At 45.0% G+C, this 16,138-nt stretch overlaps 2 protein-coding genes across 3 annotated transcripts in view; both read left to right on the top strand.

The window, feature by feature from the left end:
- Window positions 1-1,111: 1,111 nt before the first annotated feature.
- Window positions 1,112-13,131, top strand: rbm25a (RNA binding motif protein 25a). 2 transcript variants are annotated; one of them, XM_062522227.1, is made up of 18 exons: window positions 1,112-1,299; window positions 2,039-2,148; window positions 2,375-2,424; window positions 2,555-2,752; window positions 2,870-2,927; window positions 3,373-3,533; window positions 3,917-4,111; window positions 4,462-4,545; window positions 7,681-7,961; window positions 8,405-8,516; window positions 8,816-8,905; window positions 9,037-9,110; window positions 9,928-10,078; window positions 10,574-11,084; window positions 11,526-11,836; window positions 11,930-12,028; window positions 12,131-12,178; window positions 12,296-13,131. In XM_062522227.1, exons 2-18 carry the CDS (start codon window positions 2,055-2,057, stop codon window positions 12,386-12,388), a joined length of 2,610 nt encoding a protein of 869 aa, XP_062378211.1. In that variant the 5' UTR covers window positions 1,112-1,299; window positions 2,039-2,054; the 3' UTR covers window positions 12,389-13,131. The 2 variants fall into 2 exon arrangements, with proteins under 2 accessions (XP_062378211.1, XP_062378210.1); XM_062522226.1 differs by having other exon boundaries at window positions 2,870-2,942.
- Window positions 13,132-14,671: 1,540 nt separating this feature from the next.
- kcnf1b (potassium voltage-gated channel, subfamily F, member 1b) overlaps window positions 14,672-16,138 on the top strand; it is a 1,586-nt gene continuing 119 nt past the window's right edge. The window contains exon 1 of the mRNA XM_062523481.1: window positions 14,672-16,138. This exon is cut by the window's right edge and continues 119 nt beyond it. Within this exon, the coding sequence (XP_062379465.1) occupies window positions 14,672-16,126 (1,455 nt within the window). The 3' untranslated portion in view covers window positions 16,127-16,138.

Here is a 16,138-nt window from a genome sequence, read left to right as displayed (position 1 = left end):
AGATTTGTAGACCCCATGATTTTCTAGACTGAGAAAGCATGGATATGGACTGATGATATGTTTTTGAAATAGAGCATCATCATTTAAGCTATGTGAGTTATGTAGGGCCTACACCAGAAGACTTTGAAAGGATTTGGGAAGAGTTTTGAAAGACTATTAGACCCTCTCACATAGCCTATCTATCCTAGACAGTCATCGAGGGTCACTATTATAATAGCTATAGCTAGATTCCTTTATACATTATTTCCCATCGTGCACTATATATCAACAGGAGTTCAAACCATATCAAATTCGTATTTTTTTTACTAGGCTACAGCCGACCGTTTCTGCAGTTTCATGACTAAAATCCCTATAGATAGAGTTGTCATGTGGAATAGCCCACTAATAATTTGCAATAAACAAAATAACAAACAATTAGACTAGGCTATACTTTAGGCCTACTATAAGCTATAGGCTAATATAGCATCCTTTTTCTTTTTTCTTTCTTTTTTTTTTTTACAACAATTATATTCACAGTACCAACATATACAAACAGGTAACATTACGGACTGAGATGATGCCAGGGGGAACATAAACAACATAAAGGGATGACATAGCCTACGTGGACATAAATAAAGAAAAATGTATGCATACTATAGCATAGGCCTACTTTGTCCCTTCCTTTTTATATTGTTCACGTCACTATGCATGAGACAAGCAAAGATCCTTAATTATTGACAAATATAGAAACAAAATGCTGCACCCATACAGAAAGTAAGAAACACACAAATGAGCATCCATAAAAAGGCTAATTGAATAAATAAACATGTATAAACTTCAATCAATTCATTGGTGCATTGGCCTAATATTGAACAGCCTACACTGAACGCTCCAAACAGCAAGTAACATTTGGCTGTGGCATGGTGCTCCAGACTTGTGATTCAAAGCAGGTCAAAATAGACTGGGCGCTAGATTATATTAGTGCCCGCGCTAGATTATATTAGTGCCCTATATGTAGGCACTAGATTATATGGCAACCGGTCGCCACCTGGTGGTAAAACCACACACATTTTTTGTTCGTCCCTATCCCAGAGTACCTTGCGCTACGAACGCTGCTACTGCTGCTAGTCAGCTCACGTTCGTCCATCTTATTCTGTGCCTCATACATGCGCATATTGCTAATTGACCGGCGTATAATATTCTAACGTGTTTTGGGGCATTTATTATTAGTATTTCATGTTATTAGTTATTAACAGCTATATGTAACTACATTATCAAGGAATTCTGGGTGAAATAATCCTGAAATAAAGGAAAACGAGGGTAAGCCTAATTGTTTCTTGCTGTTAGCTATCGTTAGCTGCTTGCTAGCTAGCCTTGCTAATATGGATAGTTGATGCCAGGTTGGTAGCCAAAGAGGTAACGTTAGCTAGTATTATGTTAACGTTAACTCAACCATGGCGGTGTACTTGGCGACAATGGCATACACATAATTAAGGCCAAAATGGGCAGTTTATGTAGTGCTATCATACTTTGGATTGCAAAGTTGTCCGACCTGAGTATTGTTTATTTGACAGATAGCATAACTTACTACTCTGTTATGTTAGCTTGGTTCAAATCCTTTGAGCGAAATTAAGCTAAATAGTTGACGTTAATTATGCTGATTTGACTTAGCAGATAACATTGTGTTTAAAACTCAGTCAATGCTGTTAAGCTTGGCAGCACCACTCAGTTGGCCTGGTAAAGGTTGACACTTTCGATTGCCAGGCTAACGTTAACGTTACAGTTGTGTAAAGCAAGTGAATCGCATTTGGATGTTTGACTGACATCACCATTCAAAAAGCTGTGATAGCATTTATAGTCAGTAACTTAATGTTCATTGATGCAAGTTACTTTTGTAGCTGCTAGGTGAATTCCATTGTCGGCTTGTTAACTAGCCAAAAAGACAACGTTTGTCAACACAGTAATAGCTAATAGCTTGGTTGGTAACGTAGCTGACTTCTGTAACAGGCCGATTTGCAGTGCCATTTTGTCCTAACGGAAATCTTTGACGTTACATTAGGTACCTTTCCACCGAGATGTCGTACCCCCCTCACCTAAATCGGATTCCCCAGTTGCCTCCTGGTATCCCTCCTCCACAATTTGGAGGGTATCCTCCCACAGTACCCCCAGGTAAGTAATGGAACATCTTTTGATCATCTGAGAGGTGTTCGTTAAGGTAACAGTTGGGGTAATAGTTCTGGCTAATTTAAAATGCTTTGTAGAAGTCAGAACAGTGAGTACAATGAGAGTTGTGAATACTATAGTAAGACATGGCTCTGCTATCTCTCATTTGTTGTATCTCTCATTTGTTGCCCTTAACCAAGTCACTTTAACGTTCTGTTGTTCCATCTTGAAGGAGCTCCAATGATTCCAGTTCACATGGGCATAATGACGCCAGCACCAACGGTAAGCCACAGTGTCTGTCATAAGCTTGGCCTACTAAGTAATGCAATTGTGCACACTTGAGGGATGCAAGTACAGTAGATACAGATAGGTAATAATGTATGATCTTTGTGTTTTGGATGGATGGCTGTAGGTACTGGTACCCTCCACGGTGTCTGTGACACAGAAGCCAACAGTGGTAAGAAAGGAGGCAATCACAGCACAAGCCAAGGGGACGGAAGAGAGTAACAACACCAACACTACTGCCACCACTGGTGGCCCAACCACCACAGTGTTTGTGGGAAACATTTCAGAAAAAGCTTCAGACATGCTCGTCCGACAGCTTCTATCGGTGAGTGAAGACTGCTGTAATGGCTTGGCATATTCATTAAAAGCTTTGTCACATCAACTATTCTTAGTGAACGTACTGAGATGAGTGACAGGACCTTTGTTTGTTTTGTCATCACAGAAGTGTGGCCTGGTTCTCAGCTGGAAAAGAGTCCAGGGAGCCTCTGGAAAACTTCAAGGTAAAAACAAAACAGGTAAAACCATTTCTGATATACTTACCACCCCTCCCCATCATTACAATTCACCATCCTCCAAATGGCCCCACCCCACTGGTGTCCCTACAACCAACTGTGATCCAAGAAGATGCATGCTGGGAAGGCTGTACTGTGAAAGGTGGGAGGCTGTACTGTAGGACTTCTGGAGCATGTTGCTTGCACAGGGTTTGGCCTGAGAGAGAGGGAGAGAGAAAGGAAGGAACCCAAATATTTGTTTTTGTTTTTGAATGCCTTCTGAAACCACACTTCTTCTTATTCCTGCTCTTAGTCCAAAGCCTGCTCACTTTCCCTCACATTTTGTTCCCTCACCATCGCGTGCCCATCACACTAGTTAGTAAGCACAAACGGCATCTGTCCCGGGCACATGACTGACTCTCTTACCCGCTCTCCCTTCTCCTCTCCCCTCAAGCGTTTGGGTTCTGTGAGTACAAGGAACCTGAGTCCACCCTCCGGGCCCTGCGGCTGCTCCACGAGCTGCAGATCGGGGACAAGAAGCTGCTGGTGAAGGTCGACGCCAAGACCAAGGCCCAGCTGGACGAGTGGAAGGCCAAGAAAAGAAATGCCAATGGGGTGTGTAATGTTTGTTTGTTTGTTTTTTTTGTACAAAGCCATTTTAATTCAGATGGTTCCAAATTTAGTAACACTAATCCAAAGTCACTCACGGTTCATTGCATTTAGTAATTATAGCACTCTTTTTACACATGCCGATATTCATTGCAAATCACAGTCAGATGATCGCAAATATCATCTCAGTGTGTGTACTCCCTGATAGTTGATCCCAATGGTGTAAGTTGCTTGCTTGCTTACAGCTTGATGTTTTAAGTACTTTTTTGAACCAGTTGTGCTTCTGACAATTTTTTTGTCCCCCTTGGCTTATTTACCTGTGGGTTCATTTTGTCCATATCTGGGGCTTTAACTTTGTCTTTCCACATACTTCCATTATCTCTTGACAGGCAGCAAAACCTGAGGATGGTACGAAGGACGAGGAAGACGAAGAGGAGAGTTTGGATGAAGAGACAAAGCGCCGGGACCAGACAGTGAAAGGGGCAATCGAAGGCCTAATTCGTGAGTACTCCAGTGAGCTCAATGCCCCCTCTCAGGACTCGGATTCACACCCCCGCAAGAAGCGGAAAGAGAAGAAAGAGGAGGTAACATTCTCACGCTGTACCATCACATGCCATTCATTTAGTTAAGACTATCTTGCAGTACCCATGACGTAACAGAACACAAGGACAATTTTGATGTAGAAACATATGAATTGAACAGTGTTTAAAGAGAGGTTTTCACATAATTGAAAATGGTAGTATGGTAACATTGTAATATTCCTTTTGGAATTTCGGGTAATTATTGGTAATTGTTATATGTTGATGTGGTTGAATGAATGGATCCTGTGACAACGGCAGGGTTTGTTTCTAATCTCTATTTTTATAAAGTCTTAAACTCTACACTCTTCAGTGTGTTTGCCCTTCTCAGTCTGTTTACTTTCTTTCTGTCCTAGGAGGATATCAATGCCATCGAGATGGAGGAGGATAAGAGAGACTTAATATCCAGAGAGATCAGCAAATTCAGAGACACTCACAAGGTAACAGTTATTTCTTTGTATTTTTAGATTTGGCCTTGGGCTGTTTGAACATTGATTGCTCAATTGTGTGTTGCCTTGATAGTATAGTATAATCACAATCTTAATCGCAACAGTGCAGAAATAGTCAACTGTTTGACGTAGTGTAGTGACATTTTTGGACTTGAAATACAAGAGATGATGAAGTAGATGAATCGCTCTTCATTACCTTTACAGAACATTCTATTGGGTTATATCCATACTTTTGAAAGTTCTGAAGTAGATTGAGATCACCATCTTGTAAATCTCACATGTCCGTGTGGGGGTAAAGAGCAAAATGTAGAGTAGGACCAATTCAAAACACAAAAGTGCATGGATATTATGTAAACTTCCCTTAAAGCTAATCTATTCATTAAACCCCACCATTATGATAGAGATCATATGGTGACTAAAGCAAGATGAATCTCAGAGCTTTGGAAAAAGTTGCGTGGATAGGATGTAAGTATGAGCTTCATTTTCTTCTTTACACGTCTTGGGCGCCCCCTTCTGGAGGATCTGCTAATGGGGCAACTGGCTCACCGGCCTCCTTTTTGAATGTCAAAGGCCTCAAAGCCCAAGGAAGGCAGAAGTACTTCTGACTGGGATTTTTCCCTCCCCCTAGAGTTGTGTTGATTACTCAGTATTCATGGTCGTACAGGGGTTGTATTGGTCGTCGGCCAAGAGCTTAGTGAACCATTGCGGGTCCTTCCACATGAAGTGTTTTTTTTTTTTCATAATTTCCCCCCTTTTTGAGTAATTGCTAACTTTTTGGCGGGGATAGCTAAATAACCACTGCGGCCATTTTGCCTGCAGTCTGTGCTAGAGTAGGGGGCGCCTCCCCACAGCACGCTGGTGTTCTGAAGACTTGACTGGTAAGACCACCGTATGTCTCCTCTGTCATTTATCTTTACTTTCCACTCTCTCTCTCTCTCTCTCTCTCTCTCTCTCTCTCTCTCTCTCTCTCTCTGTCTTATTTATTTATTTATTTAAGTCTTTGTTCCATTTTGTCCTTTTCCTATTTGAGATTTCAGTGTCCACATGCTTCTTAGAACACTGATTCATCAGCGCAGTCAGTTTTATCCTGATGGCTCGTCCCATTCTGTGTTAGTTTATGTGAAGACCTGGCGTCTGTGGCCCTCTGTGATGGAGGGGTTTATATATTACCCAGTGGCAGTGCTAAAAATGAGCAGTCTGTTCCCATTTGCTCAAGGAAGTTGAAGAATAAGGTCCATTAATCAGAGAGTTGCTGCATTTGCAGTCTGATCAGTCATCATACGACCTCTCGTTAGTCTTTTACGACAGGCAGATATTGCTAGTCCATTGTCATACTGTACAGTTTGAAAGATAAGCGTTACTATTAAAAAATGCTTATGATCTTAAGTCCAATAGGCTTTCTAAACATGCAGGACTGAATGGTCATACCACGTTATTAATACAGATGATGCAGAATTTGTTAATAAAATAAAAAAGAGAAATCAGTGCAACAGGAAATGAACCGTGTTTTAATGACCTCACTGGCAATCCGTGTTTTACTTCTCCCTGAAGTCTCACTAAGGAGGTAAGTCCAAACAGTCACATACAGTCACATACAGAGGGATTACAGTAGTAGAGTCAACATGGTCTGTGGCGTATTAGGGATATTCTGTCCCCGTGTTCGTCTTTCTGTCCATTTCTTTTTCCCTTCAACCTTTTTCTCACCTCCCTGACATAAGACCCCTCAACTCTCTCCTCTGGTCGTTTTGGACCTTTATTTATGGAACATGGGAGTAGAGAGTCAACCTTGTGTACCTCTTGTCTAAAAGTTCTCATGAGTTGTGGGCTCTTTGGCTGGCTGGTGAGTTTCTTTCTCTGTGTTTGATGTTGGTCTTGGATTCTGGCGAACCACCTGAAGACTCTGACTGGGTAAGACTGCTTCTTATATGATTTCAAATGTTTATTTCAATCTTTAAGAACAAAACAAACCAAAACATAACCAGGACATGAAGTTCTCCTACACACTGACTGTTAAAATGTATGCCCAGTGTTCTTTTCCTTCCTTAATCCAGGTCATTTTTATGTGTGCACTTTTACACTTGGATGGTTAGTGGTGGGGTTCACTTTTGTGTTCCCAGCCGTCTTGTGTGACGAATGGTTTGTGAATGGTTTGACCTGCTCTTCCTTCTAGGCCTAGCATATAGGCCCGTAAAACGCAGTGAAGCGCTGAATCCGTAGTTCGCCGTCTGTAAGTCCCAAACCACTAGTTTCATGCAGAAGCAGCTGTTTTCTTGCTCCAGTGACTGAAATGCTTCTCTTTGCTTTCCTCTACTTCTAGGTACTTAAAGATTGTTAACATTCTGTCCATTTGCCCAGCTCTATTTAGGAAATATGTTTACTTGTTTGTATCTGTCATCCAACCATTTTATATATGGGGGTGTTTTGGTGTGGACGCAAAGTGGTTTCCAGTGTCTGTGTGTCTAATGCTGTTGTGTATTGTAGGCTGGAGTCTGTAGATGCCAGAGATATAGTCATGGAAAAACAAACAACTGCTACTCAGTTAAATAAAACTCTCAAGGAAAGGTCATGGTGACAAGGGCATTAAATGGCATACCATTGTATAAGTGACTCACAGGGGCTCACTGTAGTGACATTCTTGTGTTAATTCCCATTTGCATGCATGCCATTGTGTAAGCAGATATTTGCCTGATGGGTAGTAGGTAGCAGCCTAATTCTTTAGAGTTGGTCACACATACATGTGACTGGCGGCAGCTTCCTCCCTTTGTTTTTATGTAGGCTACCTCCAGTGGTTTGCACCACCTTATGAAGCTGAGCAGATGGCCTCCCAGGGAGCATCTGTGCCCATGTCAACATTCAGAGAGAGAGAGAGAGAGAGAGAGAGAGTGTGTGTGTTTGTGTGTCTGTTTGCCGGTGAATGTGTTGGCTGTAAATAAATAAGAAGTGAGACTGTAAACCACTTTCAATAAAATGTTCAAAAAAATAAATAAAAAAAAGCCCTTACAGTGACACATTACTGTATCCTGTTGTTGGGTTCTCTGAGCTCCCAGAGCTGGTCAGCCATGTTGTGGCGCGCGAGGCTAAACTGCTCTCCGTGTTTCCCTGTCCTCTCTGCTGGGTCCCTGACAGAAACTGGAGGAGGAGAAGGAGAAGGAGCGTCTGGAGCTGGAGCGCGAGCGCCGGGAGCGGGACAAGGAGCGGGAGCGCGAACGCGAGCGGAGGGACCGCGAGCGGGAGAAGGAGCGCGAGCGCGAGCGCCTCAAGGAGCGGGAGAAGGAGCGCGAGAGGGAGCGCGAGCGAGACCGAGACCGCGACCGGGAGTGGGAGCGGAACAAGGAGAGGGAGCGCGAGCGCGAGAGGGAGCGCGAGGAGAGGAGCCGCGACAGGAGCCGCGACCGCAGCAGGTCCAGGTGAGCGCTGCGGCACAGGCGCCAAGCCAGTCCTTCCTGGTGGACTGGCCCTCAACACAGACAACATGAACATGTGCTTTGCATTTTGTTGCTCTCAGCAACTCAAGTGCAGTCTACCCGGCTGAAATCGTTTAAGTTTGTTTCCCCAGATAGAAGAACTTGTTTAGTTTCTCAAGTTGTATTTACTTTTTTTAGAATCTCAAGGTTGTTTTCAGTTTGCGAGGGCTCTTGCTAAAAAGCTACAACTTTGATCTGACAGTTTCGGCCTGGCAAACCCCTTTGAGGCAAAGTGCAGTAGAATCCATAGTCTGAAGAAACTTCTGATTGAAGCCTTTAGGGTTTCAGATGTGTAGACAGCCCATGAACCACCCTGAGGGTGTAGCATCTGTCCGTCTTTGTAATGGAAATGTTGATGTCATCTCCGTTTTCCGTCTGTTCCCAAGGGAGCGGAACCGGGAGGAGAAGAAGAGAGACCGGGAGGAAGATGAGGAGGAGGCGTACGAGCGGCGGAAACTTGAGAGGAAGCTCAGGGAGAAGGAGGCCGCCTACCAAGAGGTACTTCTCATACCCTTTCAACTTTCTATCACCCAACCTCAAGGACAAGAAGCAGGGTTCATGGCTAAAATAGTCAGCATAGAGAAAATGATAGGAGGCTCGCTCATGGGTGTAGAAAGAAAGTAGTTTCACCATGAGTATTATGAAAGTTGTTTTGTCCATGTAAGCTGCACATACAGATGCAGCACTGAAGGGTAAAAATGTTGAGTTGAACAGGACATCTGTACAGATAAGTCCACTGGTGAGTTGAGAGTGTTTGGAGACCTGCCAAATGAACAGTGTGACCTGTGATCCCACAGCGGCTTAAGAACTGGGAGATCCGGGAGAGGAAGAAAGCGCGGGATTACAGCAAAGATGCTGAAAGAGAAGACGAGCGACGTCGAGAAATGGTAAGAAAATTCACACATACTGTACATTCATGTATTTGATCAAGTAGCAAGACTACTACACACAGATACTATTTCCTTTTGTGTCTGGGTGCCTTTTTATCCATGTGAACTCTGTGTGTCTGAACCCTCAGGCTAAAGAGGCCAAACGGTTGAAGGAGTTTTTGGAGGATTACGACGATGATCGGGACGACCCAAAATACTACAGGTTGGTCTTCTCATTAGGCTTTCAGCTTAAGTTGTTTGAGAAATAACCAAGACCTATGGCCACAACAATGGTCTAGTCCAGTGTTTACCAACCTTTTTTTCCTTGAAGGCCCCCTTGTCAAGACAAGCCAGGCCCCTTATCCGAACTCCTACCCGCAAACACACACAGACAACAATCAGGGTCTGGGGATGAATTGACAATGCCTAGCCCGACCTTTATTACGCAAATTCAGAGGTTAGAGGTAGTACAAAAATATGTTTAAATTGGGATTACACAGAATTTTGATTATCCAATTGGATGTGTTATTGGGATTTAATACATTTAATGTGCACAAAAATAATTTTGGTAACCTCAGCCCAGGCAAAATTGTGCGGACCCCCTTCAATCTCTGGCGACACCTAATGGGGTCCGCGGACCCCAGGTTGGGAACCACTGGTCTAGTCTGTTGTCAATGTAGCTATGATGGAAATGGGAGAAATAGGAGATTGATTTCAGGATCTATTTAACAATACAGCAGTCAATAATATTGAAAACTTTTTGCAGCAATGTCAAGTCAGTGTAGCTGACATACAGTTACCAAGAGATAATGATCATTTTGTTAATCCAAAAATCTTCAGTGATTCATTAATTGATTTTTGTCAAAGAAACATTCAATGATTTATTAAACACCAATAAAGAGTGTGTTATAGAATCTTTTTGAGACTTACCTATCAGAACAGCTAAATATGTTCTGTAAGTGGAGAACATCTTTAGAACCGTGATGTCAAGAAAAGTGGAGGTGACATCAATTTGAACTGTTCCCTAACTTGTCCACCAGGGGGAGTGCTCTTCAGAAACGCACGAGGGACCGGGAGAAGGAGCAAGAGCTGGACGAGAGGGACCGTAAGCGAGAGAAGGAAGAGCACGAGGAGATCCGACAGAGGTTGCTGGCAGAGGGACATCCAGACCCCGATGCTGAGCTCCAGAGGGTGGGTACAACAGAGGCACTCTCCTAACGCAATATATACTGGATGATGTGTGAATCAGGTGGACGCTTGAAGAGAACATTTTGGATGAAATAGGTTTATAGTCAACATTGTTATTTTACTAAAAGCCAAAGCAAAAGATTAATCTTATCTTAAATGGATCAACAGTAGCAATGATGATGTGTTAGAAAATGAATGAGGCAACACCTATGTAGTGAAGTCAAGTTTTCATTGTTGTGATCTGCCTGCAAGCCATCATGCGTTGCCAAAGTCGAGGCTAGTTCAAGTGTAGCTTCAGGCTAATATTTTCATTGGATGTGGTACAGTCACCCTGTGTGTTCTAATGCCCATTGTTGAATGTGTTGAATCCACTGTGTTGTGGCAGCACATTGCAGACGCTCTGTTTCTGATGATTAGAGGGTGGCAATGTGGCATAATCTTTTCAGCATGTTGCAGCATTGGATGCTAGTTTGACTGAGGCCTGTGGTCCGTGTGCAGATGGAGCGTGAGGCGGAGCAGCGGCGGCAGCCTCCCCCGAAGCCCGAGGAGCCCGAGGAGGCGCCCAAGGAGCAGCGCGGCCACAGGGAGCAGCGCGAGCGCGAGCGAGAACGGGACCGCGACAGGGACCGGGAAAGGGACCGAGAGCGCGAACGGGAACGCGAGCGGGAGCGCGAACGCGAGCACCGGTCCGCAGGCGAGCGAGCCGCCCCCCCGCGCCCTGACCACCGGTCCGCAGACGACGAGGACGTAGACGACGGGCCCGACGAGGAGGAAGACATCGGCGAGGAGGAGGAGGAGGAGGAGGACTCTTCCGAGGTCAAGCCCTGCCTGAAGCCCACGCTCCGGCCAATCACCTCGGCGCCGTCCATCTCCTCCGCCAGTGGCAACGGCACGCCCCTCACACCCGGCAACGAGTCGCCCTGCGGCATCATCATCCCCCATGAGAACTCGCCGGAAGCCCAGCCTGCCGAGGAGCACCGGCCAAAGATCGGCCTCAGCCTCAAGCTAGGTGAGAGGAGCACTCATGGGGATAACAGCAGGCTTACTGCAGGATCAATAAACACTGTATTCATTTGGGAATGCTCTCAAAGGCAAAGCTAATGTTCCTAATTTTGTAGATTAAAAAATCACTAATTCATCACAAAATGATTCGAGGAACCAATTTGAGTTAGAAGTGAGAAAGTCCTCTGTGGTAATTGTGCAAATTCACACATCCTCTGGCTAGTGAAATTTGAAAGCTCAGTGCTGTTACCTTGGGCGCTCTGCTATGAGCTCTTAATCATCTGGGATTTTTAATCTAGTCGTGTCAGATAACTCGGCATCAGATAAGCGGTGTCAGAAAGATGCTTATCAGCTGAGAAGCTGACAAATGGAGTGGAGAGCCTAATCAAGTTCTGTGTGCCGCTGGGGGAGTTAACCCTGTGACCTTCTCCTCTTGTCTGTTCATCAGGAGCCACAGGCAGCCCTGGTCAGCCACACGTGGTCAAGCGCAAGAAGCTGGCGACTGTGGACAGCGTCTTCAACCGCTTCGACGAGGAGGAGGAGTCGGAGGCGCCCCGCAAGCGCAAGCTGGTGCCGCTGGACTACGGCGAGGACGACCGCGGCGGCAACCTGGGCCTGGACGGCCTGGACGTGAGCACGACCAAGGGCGGCGCCAACAGCGAGGAGAAGCGCCGGCACATCAAGAGCCTGATCGAGAAGATCCCCACGGCCAAGATGGAGCTCTTCTCCTACCCCCTGGACTGGTCCATAGTCGACTCGGTGAGACCGCTGAATTGCGCTCGGCTAAAATGTACAAACGCCAGCGCAGTGGAATGGGGGTTCTGATTGAGTTGCATTGTGTTTCCTCCACAGACTCTAATGGAGCGGCGGATCAGGCCATGGATCAACAAGAAGATCATCGAGTACATTGGCGAGGAGGAGGCCACTCTGGTTGACTTTGTGTGCTCCAAGGTTAGAACGAGAGTGACTGACAGAAATAATTAGTGTCATTATGTGAATGTTGAGAGTACGGTCATGGCCTATGGATGTGTAATGTGTTCCCCTGCTTCACAGGTGATGGCACACAGCACCCCACAAACTATACTGGATGATGTTGCCATGGTGAGTCCTTAACTCATTAGGTTCCATGAGTTATTCAAACATGAATACAAATGTGTATTTCATGTGTATGATGACCAAATTGAATAACATTTTTACTGTCTTTTTTTCTGCTTAAAGGTGCTGGATGAGGAAGCTGAGGTCTTCATAGTGAAAATGTGGAGGCTGCTGATTTATGAAACGGAGGCCAAGAAGATAGGCCTTGTGAAGTAAAGGTTGCTTAGAGGGGCGAAGTCTGTCTGCCCTGCCTGTGCCCTCTCCCCAGACTATTTATTTAACCCCATGCAGACTCTATGGGTCCTCAGAAACGGCACGACCACAAGAGCATGGGCCTACACACCCCTGTCCTGCTAGAGAGAAAGCTCCTGTACAAAGTGGTGTGTGTGCGCGTATGTATGTATGTATGTATGTATGTGTGTGTGTGCGCGTATGTAATGTATGTATGTATGTATGTGTGTGTGTGTGCACACGAGTGTCTGTGTGCACATGTGGGTGGGTGTGCATGTGTGTGTGTTGAAGGGAGAGAGATGAATGTGGAAGTGCTCAAATGTGACAAGGCTCCCTGGCCAGTCTGTTGGCCAGATAGGGGTGAGATGGACTGTGGCCTGTTGCGGTTTCTTTTTTTAAATATGGCTCCTGCCACCAAAGCTCAGCCTCCTCTGCCATGCACTTGCTTCGAGTTTGGATGACCGACGAGCACTCAGCGCGACTCTTCTGACAGGTGTCACTAAGAGGACTGCCCTGATTTATCATGGTCTGTATTTATAATGAGCTTGGCAGGAGGCCCACCCAGATCTTTGGAGAGACCGAATGAAAGTTTGTTTGGAATGTGGGGTCCGTCTTTGAAATGTTTTGGTTTTTGAGAAATACGGGTGCCTTGCACTCTGACCCACTTCAAGACTTTTGTGTCCATAGTAAGTGTCCATGACTATAAAATTAAATAATGCTTTCCTAAATGCGCTCCTAGCATTTTGTTCCCAACTGAATCGCTGAGACCTAATGGGCTGTGCAGCATGACATGACAACATGAACCTCATTGCCTTTGTAATGAGTAGACCTCTTCAGTCCTGCTAGTGTTTTCACACCTAATGTGCATTATGTCATTCACTTCACCACTCATCTCATTAATTAGTGTTGGAGCGCTGCAGGATAGTAGTTAATGAGACAGCTGGCTATGAGCAGTGTAATTCAGACATCTCTTTAAATAGAAGTGAACACAGAAACGAGCTGGAGATTTTCTTGACTGAATGTCGATGGTGTGTGGGTTTGTTGAATATAAGTTAGACTTTTATTGGTCTTCAATCAATATGAAATCTAAAGTATAGTACAACATAACAGTAGTCAGTGGAGTGGGGAGATCTCTGTGCTCAGGCCTGTACTCTAGCTCAGGGGGGTACGGACACTACGTACACACTCCTCAAGAACATTGTAATTACACTGCTCTCAGTCAGATGTTCATCGAGCAAGGTTAGACTGAAGACGTGCTGGACAGGGAGCAGCATTGGGAACACCTACCCCATCAGAAAAAAAAAGTAATCAGTGGAAAGAAGTCTCAGGTATTTGTAATCCTGGGTAGCCTGGCTAGCGCCTACCACTTAAGGCAGGATGGGAACACCCAGGCTAAATCCAGGGGGGATTTTTGGGGAAAGTAATAGATGATATATATTTATATAGGACGATAAATACGAATTAAATCGGTACATGTTCAATAATAATTAACACATTGCGCTCATTTTTGCCGCATAGTTTCTGATGAGCCAGCGGATGGCGCAATTTGAGCGACCAAGCGTGGTTTTGGCCTCAGTAACAGGAGACAACTGTTTTTAAATGCGGTTGAAGTAGCAGTAATGATGCCTGATCTCACCGTTGTGCATATGGTTTCCTATCATATCATATCATCTAGGCCTACATAATCTACTGTTTTGCCATCAATACACATGATGGCACTCTTCCAGTACACTAGTTTTCAAATAGAACTTTACAATCACAATTTCACAATTTGTTTGTCCTTCGAATTATAATATTTTATTATTTTTTTGCTGTATGTATAGACTATCCTGCATTCCCCTTGGTTATGGTGCATAGAGCCAGACTGAATAAATCAACTACTTTAACTGCAGCGGGAGGAGGGGAAGAGGGACGAGTATATGGTGATGTATGAGAGAGAGAGAGAGAGAGAGAGAGAGAGAGAGAGAGAGAGAGAGAGAAAGAAAGAAAGAGAGCGGAGACCTGTTACTGGATAACAAACTGGTTTTGAGCGGTGTCGGAATCGCGCGGTCTTGCACCTTATCAGGATTAAATGTACTCTCCCAGTGACTTTGTCTGTTGTCTGAGTCTGTTTACAATACTTCTTCTTAGACGTTTTCTTTGAAGGCATTTTGTTATGTTTATTTTTTATTACTATTATGCTCATAAGTCTCCGGTGAAACTGCCGAAAACATCTTTTCAACGTTTTGGTGAACATTCTTGACTGTCAAGAAACTGAAAAGCGCTATCATGTGGACTTTACCTAAACCGCGATATGCGAACTGCAACACGTCTGAAGCGAGCGAGGGCACCGAAATCGCCGTCAACATCGGCGGTGTAAGGGTGGTGTTATGTGGGGAAATGTTAAATCGTTATCCGGAGAGTCGTTTGGCGGAGTTGGTGAACCTCTCCACTCGAAGTTTTGATGTGATTTCGGGACTTTGCGATGACTACGACTCAAGTAAAAAGGAATTCTACTTTGACAGAGACCCTGATGCTTTCAAATGTATAATCGAGGTCTACTATTTTGACGAAATCCACATGAAAAGAGGCATTTGTCCCATCTGTTTTATAAAGGAGATGGAGTTTTGGAAAATTGACTTGAGTTACTTAGATGAATGCTGCAAGTACAGTTTAAACGAGAAAGAGGAAGAGTTAGCTGAAATCGCCGACAAAGTTAAACTTATCCTGGATGATCTTGAGGGGGACCCAGCACTGAGTCGCTCTCAGCGTTACCAAAAGTTCCTGTGGAAACTGATGGAAAAGCCCGAGTCCTCATATCCCGCGCGCGTAATCGCCATTGTATCTTTTTTATTTATTCTTGTGTCCTCTGTGGTAATGTGTATAGGGACTATCCCAGACCTTCAAGTGGAGGACGCCGAGGGAAATCTCGTTGAACATCCGACTCTGGATGCCATTGAGACGGTCTGCATTGGCTGGTTCACGGTGGAGTATGTGCTTCGCTTCGTTTCATCGCCAAATAAAGTGCGTTTCGCGCTCGCCTTTATGAATGTAGTTGACTTTTTAGCCATCATGCCCTTCTATGTAGTGTTGGTCCTGACATACCTGGGCACTGCAATGATGGAACTGGCCAACGTGCAACAGGCAGTTCAGGCGCTGCGCATAATGCGCATTGCGCGGATCTTCAAGCTTGCGCGCCATTCTTCCGGGCTGCAAACGCTCACCTATGCGCTGAAAAGAAGCTTCAAAGAACTGGGTCTGTTGCTCATGTACATGGGGATTGGAATCTTTGTGTTTTCCGCTCTGGGATACACCATGGAACAGAGTCACCCAGAAACCCTGTTCAAGAGCATTCCCCAGTCCTTCTGGTGGGCTATTATCACCATGACAACCGTTGGATATGGAGACATCTACCCGAAGACGACACTGGGCAGGTGTAACGCTGCCATCAGCTTCCTGTGCGGGGTAATCGCCATCGCGTTGCCAATTCACCCCATCATCAACAACTTCGTCATCTTCTACAATAAGCAGCAGGTGTTAGAGACCGCTGCCAAACACGAACTTGAGCTCATGGAGCTCCAGTCTCTTGAGGTTGCGGTGCGTAAATCACCGAGGTCGGATGGCGCGGCAGAGGAATGGGAGAGCAGCATACCCGCTTCACGCAGTGATACCCTCATCCCACTGTTGACAGAGACAAACAGGACTCAGAAAGAAACTGCGAGGAAACGTTGTTCAACAGAGTGACCGTCTCAGACT

This window comes from Sardina pilchardus, chromosome 20 (assembly GCF_963854185.1).
Source record: "Sardina pilchardus chromosome 20, fSarPil1.1, whole genome shotgun sequence".
Lineage (NCBI taxonomy): Eukaryota > Metazoa > Chordata > Actinopteri > Clupeiformes > Clupeidae > Sardina > Sardina pilchardus.
Note: the sequence above shows the minus strand (reverse complement) of the source record. Positions and strands in the feature narration are given on the sequence as shown.